Source organism: Vicia villosa, linkage group LG4 (genome assembly GCF_029867415.1).
Source record: "Vicia villosa cultivar HV-30 ecotype Madison, WI linkage group LG4, Vvil1.0, whole genome shotgun sequence".
NCBI lineage: Eukaryota > Viridiplantae > Streptophyta > Magnoliopsida > Fabales > Fabaceae > Vicia > Vicia villosa.
Genome location: NC_081183.1, coordinates 29,335,027 through 29,355,330, shown reverse-complemented (window position 1 = coordinate 29,355,330; position 20,304 = coordinate 29,335,027). Strand labels below are relative to the sequence as shown.

The 20,304-nt window shown below is 38.2% G+C and overlaps 2 protein-coding genes across 2 annotated transcripts; both read right to left on the bottom strand.

Moving 5' to 3' along the window:
* Window positions 1-1,234: 1,234 nt before the first annotated feature.
* On the bottom strand, window positions 1,235-2,617 carry LOC131596967 (uncharacterized). Its single transcript, XM_058869691.1, has 2 exons — window positions 2,152-2,617; window positions 1,235-2,046 (listed from the first exon to the last, which is right to left on the bottom strand). The coding sequence occupies exons 1-2, from the start codon at window positions 2,615-2,617 to the stop codon at window positions 1,235-1,237; spliced, it is 1,278 nt and encodes a 425-aa protein (XP_058725674.1).
* A 527-nt stretch (window positions 2,618-3,144) lies between these two features.
* Window positions 3,145-20,291, bottom strand: LOC131596966 (uncharacterized). The gene is made up of 3 exons (XM_058869690.1): window positions 19,900-20,291; window positions 19,530-19,762; window positions 3,145-3,233 (listed from the first exon to the last, which is right to left on the bottom strand). Exons 1-3 carry the CDS (start codon window positions 20,289-20,291, stop codon window positions 3,145-3,147), a joined length of 714 nt encoding a protein of 237 aa, XP_058725673.1.
* Window positions 20,292-20,304: the final 13 nt, after the last annotated feature.

Sequence of the window (20,304 nt, the reverse complement as noted above, 5' to 3'; positions counted from 1 at the left end):
GGATTCAAACGCCTTTGTGGTTGTGCTACGGGTTTGAAATCATCCTCCATCATGATGTTGTGCATGCAATAAGCTGGGCTAATTCCCTTCAAATCGGACAGCACCCAACCTAAAGCTCCCTCATTTCTCTTGAGCACCTCAATTAACTTCTTTTCCTCCTTTGGTGATAGAGCACTACTAATTATCACCGGTTTGGTGAAATTCTCGCCAAGGAAGACATACTTCAAATGAATGGGTAGCACCTTTAGTTCAACCTTCGGTTCTTCATCTTTCCTATTCACATCTAGTTCCTCGACCTTTTCCTCATTTTGCTTAATTTCTCCACAAGACTCCAACTTTTCCAAGATGACTTCAATTTCTTTTTCTTCATCTTCAAGGGAATTGTTGTAAGCTCCGATGAGAGTTTTCTCCAACGGATTAGAAGTATGAATATGATTACACACTTCCACAACTTCCTCTTCAATTGCATCAATGCGAAAGACATCGTGCTTGTCCTTGGGGTGTTTCATGGCTTCAAAGAGATTAAAAGTGACTTCCTCATTGTCCACTCTCACTTTCATAAGTCCATCATCAATGTCTATCATCATCCGGGCTGTTTTCATGAAAGGCCTTCCAAGAATTAATGGAACATCTCTATCTTCTTCCATATCTACCACCACAAAATCTACCGGAAATAAGAATTTATCAACTTTGACCAACATGTCTTGAGCAACTCCGTAGGGTGAAGTTGTCGACTTATCCGCTAGTTGCAATGTCATACGGGTAGGTTTCATCTCGACATTCCCCAATCTTTTTATGATAGATAAGGGAATTAGATTTATGCTCGATCCTAAATCAATGAGACCATTCCCGATGTAAGTGTCTCCGATGGTGACCGGCAAGATGACTCGTCCCGGATCGGATTCCTTCCTTGGGAGATTTCTTTGGATGATAGCACTACATTGGGCATCTAGCAAGACTGTTTCATTTTCCGGATACCGTTTCTTCTTGGTGAGAATGTCCTTCAAGAATTTTGCATATTTTGGCATATGTTCTAATGCTTCGGAAAATGGAATATTTATTTGAAGTTGCTTGAATATATCCATAAACCTTGCATTTTGCCTCTCATTCTCCTTCCTTGATGGTGCATGTAGGTAGGGTAGATGTTGAATGGGTCTTGCACTCACTCCTTCTTTGTTTTTCTTCACACTTTTATCTTCTTTTCTACTTCCATCTTTTTCTTTTTCTTTTTCGACTACCTCCTCCTCTTCTTTTTTTTTTCTTTTTCTACCACTATCTCATCCTCCTCACCCTCAACAACAACAAATCCATCATCCTCCACTACTATTTCCTTTCTCTCCCCATTACTCACTTCCTTGCCACTCCGTGTAATAATTGCCTTGCAATACTCCTTTGGGTTAGGTTGAGTGTTTGCGGAAAAAGAAGGTCCCGTTTGTTGTTCGGCCAATTGTTTTGCAAGCTGCCCCACTTGATTTTCTAAGTTCTTTATGGCAGCCACATTAGTCTTTTGGTTCTCCATAGAAACTTGCATGAATTGGTTGAGTGTATCTTCCAACTTTGAGCCTCCTCCTTGAGATTGTTGACCTTGGCCTTGTGGATTCGGACTTTGATATGGACTTTGATGTTGATTGTGTTGGTTGTTGAATCTTGAGGGTTGGAAACCTTGGTTGTTCCTTTGATAACCTTGATGTTGGTACGGAGGTTGCCTTTGATAGCCTTGATGTTGGTTGTTCACAAAATTAACTTCCTCTCCTTCGGGTGGTGGACAAAAGCCGGTAGGGTGATCACCTTTGCAAAGTTCACAACTTGCTACTTGAGAAGTCATTTGCATTTCATGAATCTCCTTCATTTGTTGTGGGAGCTTTGACATTTGCTTGGTGAGTAACTCGACTTGTTGAGAAAGGATTTTGTTTTGAGCGAGGATAGCATCATTGGTGTTTAATTCAAGAACTCCCGGCTTCCTTTGTGATGGACTCCTATCATGTTGAGTTTGGAGATCATTGAGTGCCATGCGATCGATTATCATTGTTGCATCCTCCGCACTTTCTGACATTAAAGATCCACCCGCGGTAGCATCCAAAAGTGTTTTGTGCACCGGTTGAAGTCCATTGCGGAAGATGTGAATTTGTGTGAGATCATCGAACCCATGACCCTTGCATTTTCTAAGCATGGATTTGAATCTTTCCCAAGCCTCATTTAAGGATTCGTTGCCTCCTTGAGTGAAAACCGCAATTGCCGTTTTGGCTTCCATGAATCGGGATTGAGGAAAAAATCTCTCTAAAAACTTCTCTTCCAATAGATTCCAATCCGTCATCACGTTTGGTGGTTGATCAAGATACCACTCTTTGGATTTCCCCACTAATGAATGTGGAAATAGTCTCTTGAACAATGATTCTTCATTTGCCGCATCAACTCCCGTTGAACCCGCTATCTCATAAAATTTGGTGAGATGTGCAAAAGGGTCTTCATGATCCATTCCGGTGAATGGGCTTGCATAAACAAGTTGAAGTATTCCGGTCTTCATTTCCGTATTTGCACCACCTTGAGCATTGCGTGCGAATTGGGCGGTACGTCTTGGACTATTGGCGGACATTTCGGTTGGAACCACACCCGCCATGTCTCCTTCAAATGTGTCTACAACTACTTCTTCAATTTGATTGTTGGAAGAAGTAGATGCCTCCTCTCTTTGTCTCTTCTCTTGAGCTAACTTTCTTCTTCTTCGTGTCTTGCTATTGAGCTTTCGAAGTGTTCTTTCAATTTCGGGGTCGAAATGAAATTGCTCTTCTGTAGCTTTTTCTCGCATGCACAAGAATCTACAAAACTAGCAAACCAAGTGAAACGCAAAAGAGTTTAGAATAAAGCAACAACTTAAAATAATGAACTATTGCAATGCTTGCAATATCAAACGCCAATCCCCGGCAACGGCGCCAATTTGTTGAAAAGTATATTTTCGGCAAATATTTTTATATCGTATCCACAGAGATTGGGTGATATTACCGCCGTTCTATAGTTGTGATCATTTTAAGTTGATAAGAAAAAATGAGTTTGGTTTGTGTTTGGAATTTATCTTGAATTTTAGAAACAAACTAAGATAGTAAAATAAGATTTTCTCAAATAAAAATGTTTTGCCAAGATTAGTGTTCACTATTCCAAACTCATGCATTCCCTCAAACCATGTATATGAATTCTCATCTCATGAATACAATCTAGTATTGCCTCAATAAGACTTATGTCTAAGTAATATTGTAACAATTGTTAAATAACACTTTAGGCAATTTCTTCACCTAAACATAAATCTAACCATCATTATTTAGCAATACACATGGTAAACAATTCATAAGTTTATTTCTACAACTCATGCATTGTTTGAATAAATCTCTAAAACAACATTTATATTATCTTTTTCAACAATAATATAAATCAAAGATAAGAGTTCAAAACAAGAGATTCATACTATATTCATTCAATGAGAGATTCACATACATGAAGGTTTAAGAGAGATACATAGAGTTATGAAGAATAGCTACCTCTAATCTTGACAAAGAAATAGGGTTTAGTTCCTCATCACCATGGTTGCAAGCTCACAAAGATGATAAATTTCGTTTTTGGCTTTTGCTCTCTTTTCTCTCTGTATTCTTTCTTGCAAAACTGAATAATAAATTAAAACCTAAGTTTTGAGATATTAATCTCTTACACCAAGTTTATCTTTCCAATAAGACAAAAAGAAATGATTGCTAGACTCTTTTTTTAGCCTCCCTAAGTGACCAATAGAAATGAATAGCCCCAAAAAGTGCTCTTTTGTTGTCTACCACGCCACCACTTCACATGCCTCCATAAAAGTCAGACTCTTCACTTAACACGCTGGCAGGATTCGCTCAGTTCGCGGCGCCAACAGGAGGACGCGGCGCCAACTGAGCTGACTTGGACATCTCTGATTTTTACTCAGTTCGCGGCGCCAACTAGAGGACGCGGCGCGAACTGGCTTGATGATGACTTCTTCCTTGTTTACTTGGCAGCTCCCTTGTGTTCTCTCCGCTCGTATCCTCTTTGATCACTTCATGATGTAACATTCTGCAAAACTAGAGAAGAAAGTGAAATATCTACTCAAATCACATAATAACGAGACTAACTTCAATTTCTTGCACTTTGTGTGAGTAAAGCGCGTGATTTGCAAATAAAAGTTATTAAAGGGACCAATAAAAAGATATGAATTACACTACAATTTGGTCCCTAACAACATAGTCCCTTATGAAATGATGTTTAATCTCTATATGTTTAGCTTTTGAATGCAATATAGGATTCTTAGATAAACAAATAGCAGAAGTATTATCACAGAAGATGGGAATGTTACTCTCAAATATTTGATAATCTTCTAACTGACTTTTCATCCAGAGCATTTGTGTGCTACAACCAGCAGCAGCAACATATTCTGCCTCTGTTGTTGAAAGAGCAATGGTTGCTTGCTTCTTGCTGTACCAAGAGATTAGATGACTTCCAAGAAATTGACAACTTCCAGAAGTACTTTTCCTCTCAATTCTATCTCCAGCATAGTCAGCATCACAGAATCCTACTAAGTTGTAATCTTTGGATCTTCTGTAAACTAAACCAACATTAGTAGTACCTTTCAGATACCTCAGAATTTTCTTAACCGCAGTTAAATGAGATTCTCTCGGATCTGATTGGAATCTAGCACACAAACAAACACTGAACAGAATGTCAGGTCTAGAAGCACTTAAATATAGAAGAGATCCAATCATACCTCTGTACAACTTCTGATCTACCTTCTTACTTACCTCATCCTTACCTAGTATGCATGTTGGATGCATAGGAGTTTTGGCTTCTTTGCAGTCAGAAAGATTAAACTTCTTCAGAAGTTCTTTCACATACTTGGTTTGATGAACATACGTTCCTTCTGATGTTTGATTGATTTGAATCCTAAGGAAATACTTGAGTTCACCCATCATGCTCATCTCAAACTCAGCCTGCATAGACTCAGCAAACTCCTTTCCAAGTGTGGCATTAGATGTTCCAAAGATAATATCATCAACATATATTTGACAAATTAAAATATCCTTTTTAAATGTTTTACAGAAGAGAGTAGTGTCCACTTTTCCTCTAGTGAAACCATTTTCCAGAAGGAAAGAACTCAAACGTTCATACCAAGCTCTAGGAGCTTGTTTCAATCCGTATAATGATTTCTTTAATTTAAAGACATGATTTGGAGACATGGAGTCTTCAAAACCAGGAGGTTGATGGACATAAACTTCTTCATCTTTGTAACCATTTAAGAAGGCACTCTTAACATCCATCTGATAAAGAGTGATGTTGTGTTGAGTGGCAAAAAAAATTAATAGACGAATAGATTCTAACCTGGCCACTGGTGCAAAGGTTTCTTTATAGTCAATCCCTTCTTGCTGACTATAACCCTGAGCCACCAGTCTGGCTTTGTTTCTTACCACTTCACCTTTCTCACTCAGCATGTTTCTGAAAACCCATTTTGTTCCTATAATATTGAATCCTTTAGGTCTTGGAACAAGATCCCAAACATCATTCCTTGTAAACTGATTTAACTCTTCTTGCATGGCAATTATCCAGTCTGTATCTTCTAGAGCTTGATCAACAGAAGTTGGCTCGATCAGAGAAACCAGACCTAATTGACATTCAGCATTGTTCTTGAGGAATGCTCTTGTTCTGATAGGATCATCTTTCTTTCCAATAATGACATCTTCTGAGTGAGCAGATGTGAGTCTAGATGATCTTCTGATAGTTGGTTCTTCAGAAATTCTCAGATTTTCCAAGGATGCAGCAACTTGATCTTCTGATTCTTTGCTGCTTAGGTTTTCAGCTTCTGAAACATTTCTTCTTGGTTCTTCAACTTCTGAGATATCAATATCAAAATCTGCAAAATTCTCAAACTGCTTTGGCTTTTCAAGACCAAGCTTATCATCAAACCTGATATTGATTGATTCTTCTACAATCAATGTTTCAGTATTGTATACTCTGTAGCCTTTAGAGCGTTCAGAATATCCAAGAAGGAAACACTTTTGTGCCTTAGAATCAAACTTACCAAGATGATCTTTAGTGTTCAGAATAAAACAAACACATCCAAAAGGATGAAAATATGAAATGTTGGGCTTTCTGTTCTTCCACAATTCATAAGGAGTCTTATTTAGAATAGGTCTTATAGAGATTCTATTCTGAATATAACATGCAGTGTTTATTGCTTCTGCCCAGAAGTGCTTAGCCATATTGGTTTCGTTGATCATGGTTCTGGCCATTTCTTGTAGAGTCCTATTCTTTCGTTCTACAACTCCATTTTGTTGTGGAGTTCTAGGACAAGAGAAATCATGGGCAATACCATTTTCTTTGAAGAACTTCTCAAAGAATTTGTTCTCAAATTCACCACCATGATCACTTCTGACCTTTATGATTTTACACTCCTTCTCAGTTTGGATCTGAGTGCAGAATTCAAAAAACACTGAATGAGACTCATCCTTGTGTTTCAAGAACTTTACCCATGTCCAGCGGCTATAATCATCAACGATGACTAATCCATATTTCTTCCCTTTGACAGATGCTGTTTTGACTGGGCCAAACAGATCAATGTGCAAAAGTTCTAACGGCCTTGAGGAAGAGACAACATTCTTAGACTTGAATGCAGGTTTGGAGAACTTGCCCTTCTGACATGCTTCACAAAGAGCATCTGATTTGTATTTCAGATTGGGGAGTCCTCTGACAAGATTTAGTTTGTTAATCTGAGAAATCTTTCTCAAACTAGCATGTCCTAATCTTCTGTGCCAGACCCATTGCTCTTCAGAAACAGACATAAGACAAGTCACCTTCTGATTCTTAAGATCCTGAAGATCTGTCTTATAAATGTTATTCTTTCTCTTGCCTGTAAATAGGATTGAGCCATCCTTCTGACTTACAGCCTTGCAAGACTTTTGATTAAAGATTATGTCATAACCATTGTCACTTAATTGACTTATGGACAATAAGTTATGAGCTAATCCATCTACTAGAAGAACATTAGAAATAGAAGGAGAGTTACCAGACTTTATAGTTCCTGAGCCAATAATTTTGCCCTTCTAATCTCCTCCAAACTTCACTTCTCCAGCAGATTTAAGCACCAGGTCTTGGAACATAGACCTTCTTCCCGTCATGTGTCGCGAGCATCCAGAGTCCAGGTACCATGACATTTTGCTTTTTGTCCTTTTTGCCGCCAAGGATATCTGCAACAGAAATTATCTTCTCCTTAGGTACCCACAATTTCTTGGGTCCTTTCTTGTTAGTTCTCCTCAAGTTCTGATTGAACTTGGGTTTAGCATTATATGAAATAGGAGGAACAGAATGATAGTTTATGTTCTGAGTTCCATGATATTTCTTAGGTTTTGTCACATGCTTCTTGGTGTGTGTTATGTGAAAACTTTGAGCATGTGATGTGTGCCTAATATCATGGGAGTGGCCAAATTTAAATTGGTTATACAGAGGCTTGTATGATATTTTCATATCATCCACAGATTCAAGCTTGTATGGGATTTCACCCTCATAACCAATGCCAGCTCTTTTGTTTCCTGACACAGCATATATCATAGAAGCAAGTTGACTTCTGCCAATACTTCTAGATAAAAACTTCCTGAAACTTAAGTCATATTCTTTCAGAATATTGTTCAGACTTGGAGTAGATTTTTCAGAGACAGAAGGAGATCCAATATTTTTGGATAAATTTAAAACTTTTTCCTTCAGTTCAGAATTTTCCACTTCCAGCTTCTTAGTTTCAAATTCAAATTGCTTCTTCAGCTTTTTGTATTTGATACTAAGATGAGCCTTGAGTTCCAGAAGTTCTGTTAAATTGGAAACTAACTCTTCTCTAGATAGTTCAGAAAATACCTCTTCAGAATCTGATTCAGATGTAGTTTCTGATCCATCATCTTCTGTAGCCATCAGCGCGAAGTTGGCCTGCTCTCCTTCAGAGTCTGATTCTGATTCTGATTCAGAATCATCCCATGTTGCCATAAGACCTTTCTTCTTATGAAACATTTTTCTTGGGATTCTCCTTCTGAAGTTTCGGACACTCATTCTTGTAATGTCCAGGCTCATTGCACTCATAGCAGACAGTCTTCTTCTTGTCAGATCTTCTGCCTCCAGAAGATTCTCCTCCTTCAGGCTTCTTTGAGCTTTTGAAGCTCCTGAACCTCCTTTGCTTGCTTTTCCAGAGTTGATTGACTCTTCTGGAAATCATGGAGAGTTCATCTTCTTCTTCTTCTGATTCTGATTCTTCAGAATCTTCTTCTTCAGCCTGAAAAGCGTTAGTGCATTTTTTAAAATTAGATTTTAATGCAACAGACTTACCTTTCTTCTGAGGTTCATTTGCGTCAAGTTCAATCTCATGACTCCTCAGGGCACTGATCAGCTCTTCCAAAGAAACTTCATTCAGATTCTTCGCAATCTTGAATGCAGTTACCATTGGGCCCCATCTTCTGGGCAAGCTTCTGATGATCTTCTTTACATGATCAGCTTTGGTGTAGCCTTTGTCCAGAACTCTTAATCCAGCAGTCAGAGTTTGAAATCTTGAAAACATCTTCTCAATGTCTTCATCATCCTCCATCTTGAAGGCTTCGTACTTCTGGATTAGTGCAAGAGCTTTGGTCTCCTTGACTTGAGCATTTCCTTCATGAGTCATTTTCAAGGACTCATATATGTCATGAGCCGTTTCCCTGTTAGATATCTTCTCATACTCAGCATGAGAGATAGCATTCAGCAAAACAGTCCTGCATTTGTGATGATTTTTGAATTCTTTCTTTTGATCATCAGTCATTTCGCTTCTTGTGAGCCTTACACCAGTAGTTTTAACAGGATGTTTGTAACCATCCAACAGAAGATCCCATAGACCAACATCCAGACCAAGAAAGTAACTTTCCAATTTATCTTTCCAATATTCAAAGTTTTCACCATCGAATATTGGTGGTCTAGTATAACCATTGTTACCATTGTATTGCTCAGCAGAGCCAGATGTAGATGCAGATGTATTTGTTGGAATTTCACCAGCCATCTTTTACTGAAGCGTTTTTCTCTTCCTGAATCTTTTCTAAACACGGTTAAGTGCTTGCACCTTAGAACCGGCGCTCTGATGCCAATTGAAGGATAGAAAAACACTTAGAAAGGGGGGGGGGTTTGAATAAGTGTAGTTTCAAAAACTCAAAAGATAAAAATAATTTGCACAAGTATTTTTATTCTGGTTCGTTGTTAACTAAACTACTCCAGTCCACCCTATACAAGGTGATTTACCTCAACTAAGGATTTAATCCACTAATCACACGAGATTACAATGGTTTTCCACTTAGACAACTTCTAAGTCTTCTAGAGTCTTCTGATCACAACCTGATCACTCTAGGAACAAATGCTTAGACACAAGCTAAGACTTTCTTAGAGTATCCTGACCACCACGTGATCACTCTAATTACAACTGCTTAGACACAAGCTAAGACTTCCTAGAGTATCCTGATCAACACTTGATCACTCTAGTTACTTACAAATTAATGTAATCAATTCTAAGAGTATTACAATTGCTTCTGAAAAGCTATAATCACAACAGTGATATTTCTCTTAACGTTTAAGCTTAATCTCACTAATATATTACAACAGCAATGTAGTGAGCTTTGATGAAGATGAAGTTTCTGAGCTTTGAGTTGAACAGCGTTTCAGCAAGTTAATATTCATAGAAATTGTTAAGAATTCGGTAACCTTGCTTCTCATCAGAACTTCATTTATATAGGCGTTTGAGAAGATGACCGTTGGGAGCATTTAATGCTTTGCGTATTCCGTACAGCATTGCATTTAATGTTTCACTGTTTTGTCAACTACCTCGAGCCTTGCTTTTGCTGTGACTACTGACATTGCCTTTAATAGCTTCTAACGTTCCTTTTGTCAGTCAGCGTAGCCTGCCATCTAGTACTTAATTCTGATTTGTTCTTTGTAAATACTACGTTGAAAATCATCAGAGTACAAACAGCTTGGTGCAGAGCATCTTCTGATCTTCTGATCTTGATATGCTTCTGAGCGTGATTCCATGACTTCAGTGCTTCTGCTTCTGAACTCAAGTTCTTCTGATGCTTCTAATAGACCATGTTCTGATTCTGCTTGACCATCTTCTGATGTCTTGCCAGACCATGTGCTGAAGTTGCATACTGAACCTTCTGAGTCAAAGCTTCTTAGCGCTGATTTGTGCATACTCTTTATATATTTCCTGAAAAGGAAATTGCATAGGATTAGAGTACCACATTATCTTGAGCAAAATTCATATACATTGTTATCATCAAAACTAAGATTATTGATCAGAACAATTCTTGTTCTAACAAACTTATATTTAGTTATGGAATAACATCACACTGTTATATTTTGTGTACTTGTTTGATGTCGTGTTCCCTAAATGAGTGACTCTGTTAGTCCAAGCAACAACAAACTTTTCTTTATAAGGTGTCAACCATGTTTCATTCACATATTTAACAAATAAAGGAATATCATCACAAACAGTCTCAAAGTGCTCGACATGTTCGACAAACTTAACTTTTGTATTTGAATACATGATGTTGTTCCATAGATCCATGTGTTAGAACAAGATTTGTTCTGATCAATTATCTTAGTTTTGATGATAACAATAATATGAATTTTGCTTAAGATAATATGGTACTCTAATCCAATGCAATTTCCTTTTCAGGAAATATATAAAGAGTATGCATAATTCAGCGCTCAGAAGCTTTGTCTCAAGGGTTCAGCATGCAACATCAGAACATGGTCTGGAAAGACATCAGAAGATGGTCGAAGCAGAATCAGAACATGGGTCTATGGAAGCATCAGAAGAACATGAGATCAGAAGCACTGAAGTTCTGATGGTATCACGCTCAGAAGCACTTCAAGGTCAGAAGATCAGAAGATGCTTTGCACCAAGCTGTTTGACTCTGATGATATTCAAACGTTGTATTCACAAACATCAGATCAGAAGGAAGTACAAGTGGCAAGCTACGCTGACTGACAAAAGGAACGTTAAAAGCTATTATAGGCAACGTCAGTAGACACAGCGTGAAAAAGGCTCGAGGTAGTTGACAAAAGCGTATAACATTAAATGTGATGCTGTACGGAACACGCAAAGCATTAAATGCACTCAACGGTCATCTTCTCTAACGCCTATAAATATGAAGTTCTGATGAGAAGCAAGGTTAACGATTCTGCACAAAACAACTCATATTAACTTGCTGAAACTCTGTTCTACTCAAAGCTCAGAATCTTCATCTTCATCAAAGCTCACTACATTGCTGTTGTAATATATTAGTGAGATTAAGCTTAAACGTTAAGAGAAATATCACAGTTTGTGATTATAGCTTTTAAGAAGCAATTGTAATACTCTTAGAATTGATTACATTAAGTTGTAAGGAACTAGAGTGATCGTGTGGATCAGAATACTCTAGGAAGTCTTAGAGGTTATCTAAGCAGGTTGTAACTAGAGTGATCGTGTGGATCAGAATACTCTAGAAAAGTCTTAGAGGGTATCTAAGCAGTTGTTCCTGGAGTGATCAGTGTGTGATCAGAAGACTCTGGAAGACTTAGTTGCTGACTAAGTGGAGAACCATTGTAATTCGTGCGATTAGTGGATTAAATCCTCAGTTGAGGTAAATCATCTCTGCGGGGGTGGACTGGAGTAGTTTAGTTAACAACGAACCAGGATAAAAATAACTGTGCAATTTATTTTTATCTGTCAAGTTTTTAAAGCTACACTTATTCAAACCCCCCTTTCTAAGTGTTTTTCTATCCTTCAATTGGCATCAGAGCGCCGGTTCTAAGGTGCAAGCACTTAACCGTGTTTAGAAAAGATTCAGGAAGAGAAAAACGCTTCAGTAAAAAATGGCTGATGAAACTGCAAAGTCTGCACCTGCATCTACATCTGGCTCTGCTGAGCAACACAACGGTAACAATGGTTACACTAGACCGCCGGTATTTGATGGTGAAAACTTTGAATACTGGAAAGATAAACTGGAAAGTTACTTTCTTGGTCTAGATGGTGATCTATGGGATCTTCTGATGGATGGTTACAAACATCCAGTAAATGCCAGTGGCGTAAAGCTGACAAGGCAAGAAATGAATGATGATCAGAAGAAGCTTTTCAGGAATCATCATAAATGCAGAACTGTTTTGCTGATTGCTATCTCTCATGCTGAGTATGAGAAGATATCTAACAGGGAAACGGCCTATGACATATATGAGTCCTTGAAAATGACTCATGAAGGAAATGCTCAAGTCAAGGAGACTAAAGCTCTCGCTTTAATCCAGAAGTATGAAGCCTTCAAGATGGAGGATGATGAAGACATTGAAAAGATGTTTTCAAGATTTCAAACTCTTACTGCTGGATTGAGAGTTCTTGACAAGGGATACACCAAGGCTGATCACGTAAAGAAGATCATCAGAAGCTTACCCAGAAGATGGGGTCCTATGGTGACTGCATTCAAGATTGCAAAGAATCTGAATGAAGTTTCTCTGGAAGAGCTTATCAGTGCCTTGAGAAGCCATGAAATAGAGCTGGACGCAAATGAGCCTCAAAAGAAAGGTAAGTCTATTGCATTAAAATCCAATATCAAGAAATGCACTAACGCTTTTCAGGCTAGAGAAGAAGATCCTGAAGAATCAGAATCTGAAGAAGAAGATGAACTGTCCTTGATCTCCAGAAGGCTAAATCAACTCTGGAAGAACAAGCAAAGGAAGTTCAGAGGCGTCAGAAGTTCAAAGAAATTTGAACGTGGAGAATCTTCTGATGACAGAAGATTTGACAAGAAGAAGGTCATGTGCTATGAATGCAATGAGCCTGGACACTTCAAGAATGAATGTCCAAAACTTCAGAAGGAAAATCCCAAGAAGAAGTTTCATAAGAAGAAAGGTCTTATGGCAACCTGGGATGAGTCAGAAGATGATTCAGACTCTGAAGATGAGCAGGCTAACTGTGCGCTGATGGCGACAGAAGATGACGGATCAGAATCTACATCAGAATCAGATTCTGAAGAGGTATTTTCTGAACTTACTAGAGATGAGTTAGTTTCCGGTCTAACTGAACTTCTGGAATTCAAGTCTCAGATTAGTCTCAAATACAAAGAGCTGAAAAAGCTATTTGAATTTGAAACAAAGAAGCTTGAGTTGGAGAATTCTGAATTAAAAGAAAAACTTTTAAAATTATCCAATAATGTTGGACCTCCTTCTGATTCAGAAAAATCCACTCCTAGTCTAAACCATATTCTGAAAGAATATGATTTAAGTTTCAGGAAGTTCCTATCTAGAAGTATTGGCAGAAGTCAGCTAGCTTCTATGATATATGCTGTGTCTGGAAACAAAAGAGTCGACATTAGTTTTGAGGGTAAAATCCCATACAAACTTGAACCTGTTGATGAAATGAAATTCACATACAAGCCATTGTATGATCAGTTCAAGTATGGCCACTCCCATGATATTAGGCACACTTCACATGCTCAAAGTTTTCACATAACACACACCAAAAAGCATGTGACACAACCTAGGAAATATCATGAAACTCACATTAAAAATTATCATGCTGTTCCTCCTATTGCTTACAATGTTAAACCCAAGTTCAATCAGAACTTAAGAAAATCTAACAAGAAAGGACCCAAGAAGATGTGGGTACCAAAGAAAAAGACTATTTCTTTTGCAGATTCTCTTGGCGACAAAAAAGGTAAAAGTCAACATGTCATGTCACCTGGACTCAAATTGGTCTCAACACTTGAAGGGAAGAAGGACTGTCTTCCAAGTTCTGGTACTTAAATCTGTTGAAGAAACTATGTTCATAGGAGATCAGAAAAGAAAGTTTATTAGTCTTGGAACCATCTGTTTTGTTTGTTTCTAAAGCATTGATGTTTCGTTCTTGACTATTATGAATGCTCTAAATGCTACAGAATATACAATATTGAAACATTGTTTGTGGACGAATCAATAAATATCTGGTTTGATGATAAACTTGTTTCTGATGAAACAAAGCAGCTTAAGAATTTCTGCAGATACAATTTTGTCTTATCAGAAGCTGCAGAACAAAGAAGTGATTCCCCAGAAGCTGTGTATATCAGAAGTAATGGATCAGAAGATCATTCAGAATTATGTCAGCACACTTCAAAAGGAGTGTTTCCAGAAGAGAAACTTGATCAATTCAGAAGCAGTGATCGGAATCAGAAGGCGTAAAGCCTATTGAATATTTCACACCTGTCATCCATTATCTGATGATAAACACGTGTCTCTACGGTCAGTACGAAGCGTGCAGTTGAAAAGACGCCGACCTAGGTAACTGTATTAAATCATTTCATTTACCATGCTATCTCTCCTAATGTCATTTCACATTTAATGCAAAATGATTTAAATTAGTTTCAAATCTTTTAAATAGCCCGCTTCAACTTCATTCTTTTCTCCTTCTCTCTATTTTGCTGTACATTTTTTTTCGCTGCATCTGTTTGTCTTTTTCAAACCCTAGTCTTTGCTCTAATCTTACGACATAATCATCATGAACTCTTCCTCTTGTTCATCTTCCTCAAAAGAAAGACTTACTTCTTCACAAATCCTTCTACGAAATTATGAATATGCTCCTTTGAAAACTTGCTTGATACCCACGAAGGACTTGGAGGTTTTATGTGAAACTGCTGTGGACTTAAACAATCTTAAAGCGAATGGCTTTAAGTGTGATGCAAGAATCCTTGAGCAAGGATGGTCCAAGTACCTTAATAGATTGGTTGGTCCAATTTATCCTGATCTTGTGAAGGATTTCTGGGTACATGCAACGGTTACCCCAACGGCCATCATTTCATTCGTGCTAGGGCATGAAGTGGTTATCTCTGAAAAACTGATCAGGAAGCTATACAATCTGAATGATGAAGAAGGTTGGTCTGGTTTTCGACATGCATCTGTTGATTGGTCGATAGTTGAAAAACAAATCTCTAAGTCTTCTGGGATTGACTCGAATAACACAGGCACCTTGAGGCCATTTTATAGAGTATGGGCTGAGATTATTCTGGGTTCTCTTCACCACAGAAAAAGGATGCTCTCCTCTTCTTACATCAGTCCAGATCACAAGCACACTCTTTTCTGCATTGGCAAAAAGACTGAGATCAACATTTCTCACATTCTGTTTGAGAATCTAAAGACTTCAATCCTTGAGTCAAGAGAAGAGGAAAGGGCGAAGTACCCTCATCTTTCAAGAACGACTATTCCTTTTGGAAGAATGATTTCAGACATTCTTACTGAAAGCAAAGTGCTTGACTCCATCAGAAAACTCAATGCATCCCATTTGCTTGGAGTAGTTCAAGGTCCCATTTTTAATGGTGTGGATTTGTTCAGATTAGAACTCATTCAAAATGTACCTTCTGTGTGCCCAAGCTTTCCTGACATTCTCTCAAGAAGAGTTGTTGTTGAAGGTTTTGCCTCCTTGTTTCAAGAAGAACTGCATCAGGTTGTCAAGTCTTACCTGGAAGATTGTGTTAGGAAGCAATCAGATATTGATCCTGCTTGGATCCGTGGCAGAGTACTTCCGTCCAAGGCTGATCTTCTGAAGAAGGATCAGAAGGAACTAAAGGCTAGGCTAAAAAGAAAAGCCCGAGAAGATGAGGCTGAGAAAGCCAAGAAGTTGAGGGTCACCTATGATCCTGACAAGGTGGACTCTGAAGAACGAAGAGATAAAAGGATCAGAGATTCCTTTCGCAGAACCAGATCTTCTTCTTCTGTACAAATCTCCAGACAGGTTTTTACTCCACCTCCTTCTGTCCCTAAACCATCTTTCCAATCACCTCCATCTGAACCAAAAATAAACTTCACCTTACCAAATCCTTCTCCATCATCCTTCTCCTCTCCCATTCTAAACCCCACACCTTTAAGTATTCTTCCCCCAACTCCTTCTGATAAATCTTTCTCACCAATTCCCTTTACAAATACTCCATCCTCGTCTCAATCTATCATTTCTGATATTCCATCCTCATCAATCATTCTCTCAGATATCCCTTCTTCCTCATCCACCGCACCTCCACCTTCTATATCCCATCCCTTACCTACCAGAAAATCCAAACCTTACTGTCTTCTCTACCCTGACTACAAATTCACCTTCAATCCGCCTGAACCTGAACCCTATACCTACCTGGAACTTTTCAGACATGAGGTGATTAGCAGTCTAGACCTTCTGAAGGATGCATTTCTAAATGGTCTGGATGATGTTTCTACAAGAAATCTCTGGAGAAGATTTCGCAAGGATTTTCAAGTAGAAGCAATGGGAGTACAGAAAAGACTAGTGGCTGCTGCCCCTGGTTACCCTGGTTACCTTCTGGAGGATGATAATGGTATATACTACCATCCTCTCAGAAATTGTGTTGCTGCTGAGGAGAAGCCCTTCTTGGATGAGATGGAACAATTAAGATTGGCTGCTGAAATGGAAGCAAATCCATGCAGGGATATCGTTATCTTTATTCCTGATTATCCTGTTCTGCTCGGAGACTTCAAGTCTCTCTTTGACTATCTGAGGGAAAACCCTTCGGAGAAAGACCCAAGCTTGGTCATTCCAGAAGTTGTTGACCCACCAGAAGTTGAAGGTCTTTCTGCTCCCAGGAATCTAGCTGCCATTCTTCAGGCACTTCAGAATGGAGACTCGGAAATTCCTGCTGCAGAATATGGAGATGCTTCCATGCAAGAAGCAGATGCTGAAGATCATGTTGCTGAATCAGATCCTGTTGAGGACATCCCTGCAAATGATCTATCCATGGAAGCTATAGATCAAGTTGCTATTCCTGTGGTTGAAAGCGTTGAAGCTTCTTCTGATGAATCTTCTCGTCTTGCAAGGACTCTAGAAGAAATTCAGAAGAGACAGGATGAGCAAAGCTCACTCAATGCTGAGTATAGAGCTTTCATGGTGAGGCAAGATGGACACAACAATGAGGTTCAAGAGATGCTGGCCAAGATCTTGTCAAGGCTAGGGCCATCTTAGATTGAGTCTGTGTTGTTTCTTTCTTTTCGTTGCATCTGTCTTTGTGCATCTGATCTTACTTATCTTCATGTACTTCTGTACCTGCTGTTTGAACTTCAATGAAATCATCTTCTTCCTCCGTGTGTTTCGTTTTTGTTTGTCTCTGAATCTTTTTTGTTTTTTGATGATATGACAAAAAGGGGGAGAAATATGTGATAAATGATTTGATTTGATTTAATCAGTTGCTTTTACTAACAAGAACTGCAAGTTCTATATGGTTTAAGTGTTTTGCAGGTATAAAGAAGTGGAGAGAATCTTCAAAGCAAACACAAGAAGCAAAACCATAAGAAGTGTTATTCTGTAAAAAGAATAAGCTCATGGAAACTGAAGCAAGCTGAGTGCTGTCAAGCTTCAGAAATCAGAAGCACTGATAATAGAATTTGATCCATATTTGTCTATTTGCTCTGACAAAATTCTATTTGCTCTGATACATTATTTTAGCCTATATGGCTCTGATACATATCATGTGTTCAAATATACATTTTATGTTCTGACTCGTTCATGCTGACTTTTGTCGTTTAGTTTTTGTTCTGTAACATTTCAGGATGTAGAGATGCTCTGATAATGCTCTGGTACATTCAACAATGTTCTGATACAAATCTAGCATGAAGTGATGTTGGTAGAAATTCAAAGCTCTGAAGCTATCCGAGGGAAGCAGAAATCAGAAGCTGTGAATGTTCTAAAGATCCAGAAAACTCAAGTTCTGAAGCTGTCCTAAATGGAAGCAGAAATCAGAAGCTGTGAATGATCTGAAGATCAAAGAAATTCAAGTTCTGAAGCTGTCCTAAATGGAAGCAGAAATCAGAAGCTGTGAATGTTCTGAAGATCGAAGAAATTCAAGTTCTGAAGCTGTCCTAGATGGAAGCAGGAATCAGAAGCTGTGAGTGTTCTAGGAATCTAAAGAAATTCTAGTTCTGAAGCTGTCCAATGGAAGCAGAAGTCAGAAGCTATGAATTCTCTGAAGACAGAAGCTTATGTGATCGTCTCTACCGAAATAATCAGGGAAGTCTTTTATTAAAGTTCTTCGAGTATTTATTTCAGGGGGAGATTATTTATCTCAGGGGGAGATTGTTAATCTCAGGGGGAGACATATTCATATGCTTATGCTATAGCTGTGTAATTTGTCTTTTGCCGTCTGCTCTTTCTGATCGCAAATTCATATCATTTATATATGTTTTTGTCATCATCAAAAAGGGGGAGATTGTTAGAACAAGATTTGTTCTGATCAATTATCTTAGTTTTGATGATAACAATAATATGAATTTTGCTTAAGATAATATGGTACTCTAATCCAATGCAATTTCCTTTTCAGGAAATATATAAAGAGTATGCATAATTCAGCGCTCAGAAGCTTTGTCTCAAGGGTTCAGCATGCAACATCAGAACATGGTCTGGCAAGACATCAGAAGATGGTCGAAGCAGAATCAGAACATGGGTCTATGGAAGCATCAGAAGAACATGAGATCAGAAGCACTGAAGTTCTGATGGTATCACGCTCAGAAGCACTTCAAGGTCAGAAGATCAGAAGATGCTTTGCACCAAGCTGTTTGACTCTGATGATATTCAAACGTTGTATTCACAAACATCAGATCAGAAGGAAGTACAAGTGGCAAGCTACGCTGACTGACAAAAGGAACGTTAAAAGCTATTATAGGCAACGTCAGTAGACACAGCGTGAACAAGGCTCGAGGTAGTTGACAAAAGCGTATAACATTAAATGCGATGCTGTACGGAACACGCAAAGCATTAAATGCACTCAACGGTCATCTTCTCTAACGCCTATAAATATGAAGTTCTGATGAGAAGCAAGGTTAACGATTCTGCACAAAACAACTCATATTAACTTGCTGAAACTCTGTTCTACTCAAAGCTCAGAATCTTCATCTTCATCAAAGCTCACTACATTGCTGTTGTAATATATTAGTGAGATTAAGCTTAAACGTTAAGAGAAATATCACAGTTTGTGATTATAGCTTTTAAGAAGCAATTGTAATACTCTTAGAATTGATTACATTAAGTTGTAAGGAACTAGAGTGATCGTGTGGATCAGAATACTCTAGGAAGTCTTAGAGGTTATCTAAGCAGGTTGTAACTAGAGTGATCGTGTGGATCAGAATACTCTAGAAAAGTCTTAGAGGGTATCTAAGCAGTTGTTCCTGGAGTGATCAGTGTGTGATCAGAAGACTCTGGAAGACTTAGTTGCTGACTAAGTGGAGAACCATTGTAATCCGTGCGATTAGTGGATTAAATCCTCAGTTGAGGTAAATCATCTCTGCGGGGGTGGACTGGAGTAGTTTAGTTAACAACGAACCAGGATAAAAATAACTGTGCAATTTATTTTTATCTGTCAAGTTTTTAAAGCTACACTTATTCAAACCCCCCTTTCTAAGTGTTTTTCTATCCTTCACCATGATATGTTCCTGTCTTTCTGATTTGACGTACTCTTTAAATTTCATGCTCACATTTTTTGAAATATGGAACAAACACAATAGATGTGATGCATCTGGGAACACAGATTCCATGGCATTCATCAATGCAAATTCTCGGTCTGTCACCACAACCTTTGGTAGCAATTTCTCTAAAGAGAACAACTCTTTGAGCTTCTCTAATGCCCATGTAAAATTCTCCTCCCTTTCATGTTCTAAATTGGCAAAGACAACTAAAAATGTCAACTTTGTAGATGTAACACCAACAGTCTCAAGTAGTCGTATCCAGTACCTACACGGTGAAAATGCACATAATCAAACTTAACTCAACATCTAAAATAAATATCAAGAAGTGCAATTAAAAATTCTTACCTACTTGTCTTGTATGTGCAATAAAAAATTAACACCAAATGAAATATATTCTACAACTTCACTGAATCAGGATGTGTCCAAAAGATATCAGCTACAACATCTGACTTGTCCCTATTTATAGTCCAACACATGTATTTCTCTTTATAAACAAGGATCAACAACATCTCCATTTCTATCAATGAACCTATCTTTCCTGTTATGTATGTAGCTCTAGCTTTATACATCTGAGTAACATTCGTGAGGTTTTTTGAATCTTTGTACCTTAGAGCCATATTATACTTCGTCATGTCATTCATAAACTTTCTTTCATGATCTTTTAGACGACCCAATAGGTGATGGCCTTCCAAATCCTCAAATAATTTATGATTGTTCATCCTGCACCTAACCATCACCTTCCAACAAATACCACTTGGAACATATCTCAGCCTAAACGAACATTTAACTTTCATACTTTAAATGTCG